The 12,672-nt window shown below is 39.8% G+C and overlaps 1 protein-coding gene across 13 annotated transcripts in view; it reads right to left on the reverse strand.

The window, feature by feature from the left end:
- LOC139754662 (transcription factor 12-like) overlaps window positions 1-12,672 on the reverse strand; it is a 723,853-nt gene that overhangs the window by 88,657 nt on the left and 622,524 nt on the right. For 11 of the 13 annotated variants that reach the window (XM_071672207.1, XM_071672206.1, XM_071672199.1 and 8 more), the window contains one exon: window positions 2,554-2,680. In XM_071672207.1, coding sequence (XP_071528308.1) covers window positions 2,554-2,680 — 127 coding nt within the window. Of the gene's footprint in view, window positions 1-2,550; window positions 2,681-12,672 lie in introns of all 13 variants that reach the window. The other 2 variants (XM_071672198.1, XM_071672197.1) reach the window with 1 other exon arrangement.

The raw sequence follows: 12,672 nt of genomic DNA on the forward strand, positions 1-12,672 counted from the left end.
CCTGCTGCATCAACACACTTCATACGCAAGGCTTTCACTACCTCCTCTCTCTTCACTATACCAATCACCATGACTCTCATTCCACATGCCACCCTTTCCAAACACATATATGCCTCACTATCTAAATGATATTACTGGACGTATTACTGGACTCTGCCTTCTTAAGATTACACTATGAATGAAATGTCACATTTGGAGAGGCTGTTTCACTGTCTTTAAATGAAAAGAGCACAATCATCAAAGAACTTTTCACTCCAAAGGAGTCCATCATCTCCGTGCTACTGATAGTAGTGCAGCCTTGGAGCTACAGAAACCCTATAATAGGGGGACTGGGGTTAAGCAATAAAATAAAACATTTTACAATCCTTCAAAATGCTCACTTGATCTCTTTTTCACCTCACTTTGCTGATAGCACTTACCTATCTGCTTCCCTACTATTATTCCCATTTGTTCTCTTCCTCTCTCCACACAATTCACCTTCTGAATCAATTTCTTTTTATATGTGAACAATTTCTTATTATATATAAAGTTTATCGATAATATCTCATTCCATCTCTCATTAGACCTTTTTTCACCTCCTGTACTTCTCTCTTAGCCTCCTGCTGCCTTCTAATGTACTCTCACAATTACTCACTCCTTTACTGAAGATGCTGTCCATATATCCCAGTCTTTTCTTTCACTATCAATTCACTTTTCTAATCTAACTACTAATTACCCTTTCTCATCTACCTAACTCACAACTTCTGCATGCCAAATACTTTATTGGCACACAAAAGCAATGCTTGTCTAAATATCTTTCATGACTCTCACCCCCCCTTGTTTCATTTACTCTCACCCTGTGCCATTACTTTATGCAATCTCTCTTGATATCTCTGCACATAAACCTATCTTCAAGCTCACTTCTTTTCATCACTTCTAAAAATGTCATTTCCTCATATTCTAAAACCACAAAAAGCTTTCACACTCATCCCTACCAAGAAATGATCAATCCTCCACCCGCAACCTTTTCAACTCACCAACATCCAACAACCACTCCTTTATGTTCTTGTCAAATTAGCACATATTTCAATAATGCCTGTTGTTTGTTAATCCCACTCTTCCACATATGCTTATGTATCCTTTTCTAAAAACAAAATATTCCCAGTAACACTTCCACTCCTGTTTTTGAAAAGTGACAATCAATGGCAGGGAAGGATTCCATCCCTTTCTTAGTTGTCTCTTATGACATATAGGAGATATGTGGGTAATTTTCTTATTCTCCTATACACTGTGATAAAGAAAAAGTGTGATTTAAGTTGTTAAATGGTACATGGGAAATGTATAAAAATTCTGTCTGCGGAGTGAGTTCCCCCAAACCTCTCGTATATGAGGCAGAAAAAGGAAATACAGTGGCCTGGGTTTGGGAGAGAACATGTAAGCCACTGCAGTGTTGGCTCACTGCACTCTTATCACTCTTATTCCCAACAACCACGAGGTAACACCTTCTTAGTCAGTGTCTGCATAGCATCAACTAACTGTACAGACATAAGGAGGGCAAGAGCACAGAAAGACTAACTGAAGATCTACAAGTCAGAAACCAAGCAGATGGATGGATGAAGTTAGAGAAACTTTGACAAGGGTATTGGGGTCTGAACATTCAGGAGGGTGAGGGACTTACATGGGACAGATTGACTTGGATTCATGTGATAGACAGGAGGCAGTGTGCTGCCAAGAAGTAGTCAACCATGGAATAGTCAAAGACCGGACTGTGCATGGTATGTCATGTTTTCAATTAATCATACATGACAATTAGAGTGGATTTGTGCATAGGAGGCCATTGTCTGTCTGTTCCTGATTGTATCTCACTATGGTGAGCAAAGCAATTGTGAAAATAGGCCAATCACCAAACAACCGACTTTCAGTTTACAATTTGACAAGCTTTTCCCAAGTTTCATTTACCCCAGGGACACCAGGTCCCTCAATTATAACCTCAACTGCCACATCACCCACTCTTCCATTCAGATTCCCTATCAACAACCTGATTTCTTCCATCCTAAAGTACACACTAAGTTTCTTCTAAAATGCACTCCTTCATTTTGCAAGAAGTAAATTCAATGAAGATGAACATAGAAAGCTTACAAGAAGAAAGCCAACCAAACAGAAAAATCTTATGTACTTAAAGTCATTAAAACATTACTGAAAAGTATTATCTGGATCATGATTAATAATTAAATGGAAAAATCTTATCATCTCTTCATAGGCTTAAATGAAGATACAATGTTGTTTCGAAATTTCAAATTGTACATCAGGAAATCTAAACAAACGAGCAACATGGACATTTCTACATATGCCCAATTTTGCCTAAACAATAATGAGAAAATTAACTCATAAAGCATGTGAGATGGGACAAACACAATGAAGGCCTAAAATCATAAAACACCAAAAATAAGACTTACTTATAAAATCATGAACTTAATTTCATTCAGTACATACCAAAGAATAATTAAATGGTGTTCCAGAATATTGGCCTCTAATTGCACCCAACTCAGCATGCACAAATAAAAATACCACTACCTGCGAGAGCGTTTGCCACCCTTTGTTCCCGCTGGCATAGTTCCCGCAACAGTAGTTGTAGGAAGGTGTGAGCTTGACAAATCCTCTGTCTTTACTTCCAACTTCTCTTTTACTCCTTCACCTAGGCCTGAAACACAACATATTTCCATTCTTTTATAATCTTATGTTAATATCGGCATTTTTCATTCTATTGCAATACTTATCAATCATTTCCTACGCTTAATGTTAAGTGGTTTCAGCAAAAATCTGTCTTTACTTCCCCTTACTCATCTACTCCTACACCTAGGCTAACAGCAAAATACATCCTTTCTCATAACAAGATTATGGTTTTTATCTAGAACACAATATCCTAGATTTCATGAAGAGCAGTTCATGCACTTATGTACAAATACTTGGGTAACTTCTGATCTACAATAGGTATGGGATACTTATACTCAAATTCATTTTAATGTAATACTTTAAATATTTAAATATTTTAAATATGTGAATAAGAGCAAGGTTATTAGGTACAGTAGGGTTGAGGGTCAAGTCAATTGGGAAGTGAGTTTGAATGGAGAAAAACTGGAGGAAGTGAAGTGTTTTAGATATCTGGGAGTGGATCTGTCAGCGGATGGAACCATGGAAGCGGAAGTGGATCATAGGGTGGGGGAGGGGGCGAAAATTTTGGGAGCCTTGAAAAATGTGTGGAAGTCGAGAACATTATCTCGGAAAGCAAAAATGGGTATGTTTGAAGGAATAGTGGTTCCAACAATGTTGTATGGTTGCGAGGCGTGGGCTATGGATAGAGTTGTGCGCAGGAGGATGGATGTGCTGGAAATGAGATGTTTGAGGACAATGTGTGGTGTGAGGTGGTTTGATCGAGTAAGTAACGTAAGGGTAAGAGAGATGTGTGGAAATAAAAAGAGCGTGGTTGAGAGAGCAGAAGAGGGTGTTTTGAAATGGTTTGGGCACATGGAGAGAATGAGTGAGGAAAGATTGACCAAGAGGATATATGTGTCGGAGGTGGAGGGAACGAGGAGAAGAGGGAGACCAAATTGGAGGTGGAAAGATGGAGTGAAAAAGATTTTGTGTGATCGGGGCCTGAACATGCAGGAGGGTGAAAGGAGGGCAAGGAATAGAGTGAATTGGAGCGATGTGGTATACAGGGGTTGACGTGCTGTCAGTGGAGTGAATCAAGGCATGTGAAGCGTCTGGGGTAAACCATGGAAAGCTGTGTAGGTATGTATATTTGCGTGTGTGGACGTGTGTATGTACATGTGTATGGGGGGGGGCCATTTCTTTCGTCTGTTTCCTTGCGCTACCTCGCAAACGCGGGAGACAGCGACAAAGTATAAAAAAAAAAAAAAAAAAAAAACTTTAAATATTTGTACTGTAAAATTCTTTAATACAATGATCTGTAGCTAAGAAACTCCCTATAGTTTAGAAAGAATTTGACCTAGTTCAGCAAACTTTCTTTTCTATGGTTCAGAAAACTGCCAATTGCCATGGTTGTCTGGATAGTCCAAGGTTAGCAACTGTATCCAGTGAATTGTATCTACATACAAGTTTAATTGTATCTACATACAAATTTACATGTGAGTACACTTTTAGGTTTGCATTCTTGTAATTTCCTGCAAAATGTATTAAAACAATATACAAAATAATTATCAATACTAAGAAACTATGCAAAAAAAAAAAAAAAAAAATAGTGTATAACTGAAGAAGAGATTGGTACCTCATGAGGTCAGCCACTGTTGGCTATTAAAACAGTGGGCATAGGCCCAATGCACTGGCTTGTTTTTGTACATTCACGTATATTTATGTACATGTTACCTTTACAGTTTGTGTAATTTACTGTAAAATTTAATAAAAAAATATGAAAAACAATCATTAAGACAAAGAAACTAAGCAAAAATAGAGAATGCTATCTTATAATCCTAGAGGAGATTGCTCCCTCACAATGAGTTCAGCAATGGTCGGGCATTGTAACATTGGGGCACACAGCTAACATAGCAACTCATTCTTTTGGATGTTAATGTGCTGAGAGGTGCAACTGGAGGGATGTCTGATCATTATCTTGTGGAGGCTAAGGTGAAGATTTGTATGGGTTTTCAGAAAAGAAGAGTGAATGTTGGGGTGAAGAGGGTGGTGAGAGTAAGTGAGCTTGAGAAGGAGACCTGTGTGAGGAAGTACCAGGAGGGACTGAGTACAGAATGGAAAAAGGTGAGAACAATGGAAGTAAGGGGAGTGGGGGAGGAATGGGATGTATTTAGGGAATCAGTGATGGATTGCGCAAAAGATGCTTGTGGCATGAGAAGAGTGGGAGGTGGGTTGATTAGAAAGGGTAGTGAGTGGTGGGATGAAGAAGTAAGAGTATTAGTGAAAGAGAAGAGAGAGGCATTTGGACGATTTTTGCAGGGAAAAAAGTGCAATTGAGTGGGAGATGTATAAAAGAAAGAGACAGGAGGTCAAGAGAAAGGTGCAAGAGGTGAAAAAAAGGGCAAATGAGAGATGGGGTGAGAGAGTATCATTAAATTTTAGGGAGAATAAAAAGATGTTCTGGAAGGAGGTAAATAAAGTGCGTAAGACAAGGGAGCAAATGGGAACTTCAGTGAAGGGCGCAAATGGGGAGGTGATAACAAGTAGTGGTGATGTGAGAAGGAGATGGAGTGAGTATTTCGAAGGTTTGTTGAATGTGTTTGATGATAGAGTGGCAGATATAGGGTGTTTTGGTCGAGGTGGTGTGCAAAGTGAGAGGGTTAGGGAAAATGACTTGGTAAACAGAGAAGAGGTAGTGAAAGCTTTGCGGAAGATGAAAGCCGGCAAGGCAGCAGGTTTGGATGGTATTGCAGTGGAATTTATTAAAAAAGGGGGTGACTGTATTGTTGACTGGTTGGTAAGGTTATTTAATGTATGTATGACTCATGGTGAGGTGCCTGAGGATTGGCGGAATGTGTGCATAGTGCCACTGTACAAAGGCAAAGGGGATAAGAGTGAGTGCTCAAATTACAGAGGTATAAGTTTGTTGAGTATTCCTGGTAAATTATATGGGAGGGTATTAATTGAGAGGGTGAAGGCATGTACAGAGCATCAGATTGGGGAAGAGCAGTGTGGTTTCAGAAGTGGTAGAGGATGTGTGGATCAGGTGTTTGCTTTGCAGAATGTATGTGAGAAATACTTAGAAAAGCAAATGGATTTGTATGTAGCATTTATGGATCTGGAGAAGGCATATGATAGAGTTGATAGAGATGCTCTGTGGAAGGTATTAAGAATATATGGTGTGGGAGGAAAGTTGTTAGAAGCAGTGAAAAGTTTTTATCGAGGATGTAAGGCATGTGTACGTGTAGGAAGAGAGGAAAGTGATTGGTTCTCAGTGAATGTAGGTTTGCGGCAGGGGTGTGTGATGTCTCCATGGTTGTTTAATTTGTTTATGGATGGGGTTGTTAGGGAGGTAAATGCAAGAGTTTTGGAAAGAGGGGCAAGTATGAAGTCTGTTGGGGATGAGAGAGCTTGGGAAGTGAGTCAGTTGTTGTTCGCTGATGACACAGCGCTGGTGGCTGATTCATGTGTGAAACTGCAGAAGCTGGTGACTGAGTTTGGTAAGGTGTGTGGAAGAAGAAAGTTAAGAGTAAATGTGAATAAGAGCAAGGTTATTAGGTACAGTAGGGTTGAGGGTCAAGTCAATTGGGAGGTGAGTTTGAATGGAGAAAAACTGGAGGAAGTTAAGTGTTTTAGATATCTGGGAGTGGATCTGGCAGCGGATGGAACCATGGAAGCGGAAGTGGATCATAGGGTGGGGGAGGGGGCGAAAATTCTGGGGGCCTTGAAGAATGTGTGGAAGTCGAGAACATTATCTCGGAAAGCAAAAATGGGTATGTTTGAAGGAATAGTGGTTCCAACAATGTTGTATGGTTGCGAGGCGTGGGCTATGGATAGAGTTGTGCGCAGGAGGATGGATGTGCTGGAAATGAGATGTTTGAGGACAATGTGTGGTGTGAGGTGGTTTGATCGAGTGAGTAACGTAAGGGTAAGAGAGATGTGTGGAAATAAAAAGAGCGTGGTTGAGAGAGCAGAAGAGGGTGTTTTGAAGTGGTTTGGGCACATGGAGAGGATGAGTGAGGAAAGATTGACCAAGAGGATATATGTGTCGGAGGTGGAGGGAACAAGGAGATGAGGGAGACCAAATTGGAGGTGGAAAGATGGAGTGAAAAAGATTTTGTGTGATCGGGGCCTGAACATGCAGGAGGGTGAAAGGAGGGCAAGGAATAGAGTGAATTGGAGCGATGTGGTATACCGGGGCTGACGTGCTGTCAGTGGATTGAATCAAGGCATGTGAAGCGTCTGGGGTAAACCATGGAAAGCTGTGTAGGTATGTATATTTGCGTGTGTGGACGTATGTATATACATGTGTATGGGGGGGGGTTGGGCCATTTCTTTCGTCTGTTTCCTTGCGCTACCTCGCAAACGCGGGAGACAGCGACAAAGTATAAAAAAAAAAATATATATATATATATATATATATATATATATATATATATATATATATATATATATATTCATGTTCACCTCACAGTGATGATTCATGTAATCTACGGCAAAGTGTAATAGTAAAATATATAAAACAATTATTAAGAATAAGAAATTCAGCAAAAATAAAGAAAGCTCTAGTATAACTGAAGAATAGACCACTTCACAATGATGTCAACTGTGGTCAGCCATTATAACAGAAAGCTCAATCACCTAATTTCACACTTATGGGTCATAGACTTTACTGCTAAATGTAATAAAATAATTCACAAAACTTTTGTGAAGACTAAGAAACAACAGAAAAATAGAGAATGTTATCATGTAATGGAAAAAGAGATTTTTCCTCATGAAGTTCAGATACAATGGGTGTTGTTCCACTGTGGCTAACGTAGCGACTCATTTTTGTGTGTACATCTGTGTACACCTTACATTCATGGTTCATGTAATTCACCGCAAAATGTAATAAAATTGACAAAACAATAATTAAGTCTCAGAAACTACGCAAATACATAGAATGATACCGATAATCAACAGAAGTTATGTATAATTTCAGCTGGCTGTCGTCCATATCAAGCATGGTATACTCTCAAGGACAGCATCCTTTTCCAGTTGAATACACTTATTTTGCCTGTGACCTTCCCTATCCAGAGAAGTTATAACATTATGAGCTCTCACGATAGATTCCAAAAAGTGACTGCTTCCTCATAATAGGGTCAACCCTATGAAACATAGGCATGGTACACTCACTGTACTCAAGAAAGCAGCAATCATAAAGAAGTTTGATGAAGGGGCTTAAAAAAGAAGAAAAAAGAAAGTTTAATATGGTGTTGGTATGTCTACATCTACAATCTATAACTTAAAGGACTGGGAGAAAGTACTGAAATTCAGTACTAATCGTAACTCTAATTAAGGCATCCATTCATCCACCTATTCATTCATTGCACTGAATCAGTCAAAACAGAAAATCAGACCAGGGACCTCACAATTTATGTGATAGTTACTTTCTTGAATATGGCTGTGTAAATCAAATAATAATATAAGGAGGTTTGAATCTAAAAAAAAGAAAAAAAGGTGAAAACGGTGTTAGTATGTCTTCTATCTATAACTTAAAGAAGGATTGGAAGAAAGTACTGAAATTTTGTACTAATCTTGACTCCAATCAAGGCATCCATTCATCAACCTATTTATTTAGTGCAGGGACCTCTTGATTTATGTGATAGTTACTTTCTTGAAAATGGCTACGTAAATCAAATGATAATATAAGGGGGTTTGGATTTGAAAAAAGAAGAAAAAAAAAGTTGAATATGGTGTTGGTATGTCTTCTATCTATAACTTAAAGAAGGATTGGGAGAAAGTATTGAAATTCTGTACTAATCATAACTCCAATCAAGGCATCAATTCATCCACCTATTCATTCAGTGCAGGGACCTCTTGACTTATGTGATAGTTACTTTTTTGAAAGTGGCTGCATAAATCAAATGATAATATAAGGGTGTTTCATTATCGGTAAGACAGTACCAAATATTATACTAGTGAAAACTAATTCCTATGAAATATTCTTTTTTTATTTTGCTTTGTCGCTGTCTCCTGCGTTTGCGAGGTAGCGCAAGGAAACAGACGAAAGAAATGGCCCAACCCACCCCCATACACATGTATATACATACACATCCACACATGCAAATATACATACCTATACATCTCAATGTACACATATATATACACACACAGACACATACATATATACCCATGCACACAATTCACACTGTCTGCCTTTATTCATTCCCATCGCCACCTTGCCACACATGGAATACCATCCCCCACCCCCCTCATGTGTGCGAGGTAGCACTAGGAAAAGACAACAAAGGCCCCATTCGTTCACACTCAGTCGCTAGCTGTCATGCAATAATGCCCGAAACCACAGCTCCCTTTCCACATCCAGGCCCCACACAACTTTCCATGGTTTACCCCAGACGCTTCACATGCCCTGATTCAATCCACTGACAGCACGTCAACCCCGGTATACCACATCGATCCAATTCACTCTATTCCTTGCCGGCCTTTCACCCTCCTGCATGTTCAGGCCCCGATCACTCAAAATCTTTTTCACTCCATCTTTCCACCTCCAATTTGGTCTCCCACTTCTCCTCGTTCCCTCCACCTCCGACACATATATCCTCTTGGTCAATCTTTCCTCACTCATTCTCTCCATGTGCCCAAACCATTTCAAAACACCCTCTTCTGCTCTCTCAACCACGCTCTTTTTATTTCCACACATCTCTCTTACCCTTACATTACTTACTCGATCAAACCACCTCACACCACACATTGTCCTCAAACATCTCATTTCCAGCACATCCACCCTCCTGCGCACAACTCTATCCATAGCCCACGCCTTGCAACCATACAACATTGTTGGAACCACTATTCCTTCAAACATACCCATTTTTGCTTTCCGAGATAATGTTCTCGACTTCCACACATTCTTCAAGGCTCCCAGGATTTTCGGCCCCTCCCCAACCCTATGATTCACTTCCGCTTCCATGGTTCCATCTGCTGCCAGATCCACTCCCAGATATCTAAAACACTTTACTTCCTCCAGTTTTTCTCCATTCAAACTTACCTCCCAATTGACATGACCCTCAACGCTACTGTACCTAATAACCTTGCTCTTATTCACATTTACTCTTAACTTTCTTCTTTCTCACACTTTACCAAACTCAGTCACCAGCTTCTGAAGTTTCTCACATGAATCAGCCACCAGTGCTGTATCATCAGTGAACAACAACTGACTCACTTCCCAAGCTCTCTCATCCACAACAGACTTCATACTTGCCCCTCTTTCCAAAACTCTTGCATTCACTTCCCTAACAACCCCATCCATAAACAAATTAAACAACCATGGAGACATCACACACCCCTGCCTATGAAATATATCTATTTATTTATATCTATTATACTTAATCACCGTCTCCCACGTCAGCGAGGTAGTGCATGGAAACAGACGAGGAATGGCCCAACCTACCCACATACACATGTACAGGTACACCACCGAATTTCTGGCAACTGATGCTTCAGCACCTCCTTTAGTGCAAACAAAATTTTGTTAGGGAACTTGAAATTACCGGGCCACCAGACTAGTTTACTTGGACACAGATGGCGTTGTGTGTAGGGCATGCTTATTTACATTCTGGTGATACCGTAATTCTTTGAGATTCTTAGCTTATTTTGTATAAATTTAACCCTAGCATTAACTTCTAAGACATATGAGAGTGTCAGTCGTGGTATCAAACATAAACACCAGCCCATATCAATCCAAGATAAAGTAGAACTTCTGAAAAAAATGGACTGTGGTGTTTCGGTGCGTAAGCTGTGTGACATCTACAGTATTGGTTCATCAATTGTTTATGATATAAAGAAGCAAAGGAGGAAACACTGAAATTCTATGATCTATACATACACTGAAAATCCTTACCAACCAATTAACAAGTCACTCCATATCTTCATAAATTCTACTGCAACACCATCCAAATCCACCACCTTGTCAGGTTTCATCTTCTGCAAAGCTTTCACTACCTCTTCTCTCTTAACCAAACCATTCTCCCTGACCCTCTCACTTCGCACACCATCCCGACCAAAACATCCCACATCTGCCAGTCTATCATCAAACACATTCTAAAAACCTTCAAAATACTCACTCCATCTCACTTCATCACTACCTGTTATTACTTCCCCACTTGCTCCCTTCACTGATGTTCCCATTCGTTCTCTTGTCTTATGCACATAATATACCTCCTTCCAAAACATCTTTTTATCCTCCCTAAAATTTAATGGTACTCTCTCACCCCAACTTTCATTTGTCCTCTTTTTCACCTCTTGCACCTTTCTCTTGTCCTTCCACTTTCTTTTATACATCTCCCAGTCATTTGCACTCCCTTCTTGCAAGTATCATCCAAATGCCTCTCTTTTCTCTTTCACCAAGAACTTCACTTCTTCATCTGACCACGCACTACACTTTCTAATCTGCCCACCTCCTACCTTTCTCATGCTACATGCATCTTTTGCACGAGCCATTATTGCTTCTCTAATTACATCCCATTCCTCACCCACTCCCAACACGTCATTTGCTCTCACCTTCTGCCATTCTACACTCAATCTCTCACGACTGATTCCTCACACAAGTCCCCTTTCTATGCTCACTCTCACTCTCTTCTCCCTAGCATTCTCTCTTCTTTTTTGAGAACCTCTATAAATCTTCACTTTTGCCTTCACAAGATAGTGATCAGACATCCCTCCAGCTGCCCCTCTCAGCAATTTAAAATCCAAAAGTCTTCTTTTACATGCCTATCAATCAACACATAATCTAATAATGCCCTCTGACCATCTCTCTTACTCACATACGTATACTTATGAATATCTCTCGTTTTAAACTAGGTATTCCCAATCACGAGTCTTTTTCAATGCACAAATCCACAAGCTCTTCACCATTTCCATTTACAACACTGAACACCCCATGTACACCAATCATACCCTCAACTGCCACATTTCTCACCTTTGCATTTAAATCACCCATCAATAAAACCTGGTCTCGTGCATCAAAGCTGCTGACACTCACTCAGCTGCTCCCTGAATGCTTGCCTCTCATGATCTTTCTTCTCATGACCAGGTGCAGAAGCACCAAAAGTCACCCATCTCTCTCCATCCACTTTCAGTTTTACCCACAACAGTCTAGAGTTTACTTTCTTACACTCTAACACATACTCCCATAACTGCTGCTTCAGGAGTAGTGCTACTCCTTCCTTAGCTCTTGTCCTCTCACCAACCCCTGACTTTACTCCTAAGACTTTTACAAACCACTCTTTCCCTTTACCCTTGAGCTTCATTTTACTCAGAGCCAAAACATCTAGACTTCTTTCCTCAAACATACTACCTCTCTCTCCTTTCTTCTCATCTTGGGTACATCCACACACATTCAGACACCCCAATCTAAGCCTTCAAGAAGGATAAGCACTCCCCACTTGACTCCTTCTTCTGCTTCCCCTTTTAGAAATTGAAATACAAGGAGGGGAGTGTTTCCAGGCCTCACTCCCGCCCCCTTTAGTCACTTTCTACGATATGCAGGGAATACGTGGGAAGTATTCTTTCTCTCCATCCCTATACTGATAATGGTCTGTATTGCAAGATATCAAAATCTGCTAATGATACACTAATGGAAAATAAACCTAAAAATTAAACTTGAATGTCTACAACTTCAAAAACAAATAAGCAAACTTGGCTCATTAGTGACCAACAAATCTTAATATTGATAAGTACGAAGTTTTGCTTATTGGAAGTAAAAATGAAAAGGCAATCTACAATATGAATTCTGTTGAACTGCAAAAAGTAAATGAGGAAAAAGAATGAAGTGTAATACCCTCTGGTAACTAAAATCCAAGTAAGCAATGCACATAAGCAGAGAAAAGACCAAACAAAATTCTTTGTTTCATAGATACAGCCTTCGAATTTAAGTCCTGGGAAATTATCCCTCCTCTACAAGTCACTGGTTCATCCACATTTTGAATATTGTCTTCAGTTTTGGTCACCCTACCTTTAAGAAAAAAAAGACAATGGAAGGAG

This window comes from Panulirus ornatus, chromosome 17, assembly GCF_036320965.1.
Source record: "Panulirus ornatus isolate Po-2019 chromosome 17, ASM3632096v1, whole genome shotgun sequence".
Taxonomy (NCBI): Eukaryota; Metazoa; Arthropoda; class Malacostraca; order Decapoda; family Palinuridae; genus Panulirus; species Panulirus ornatus.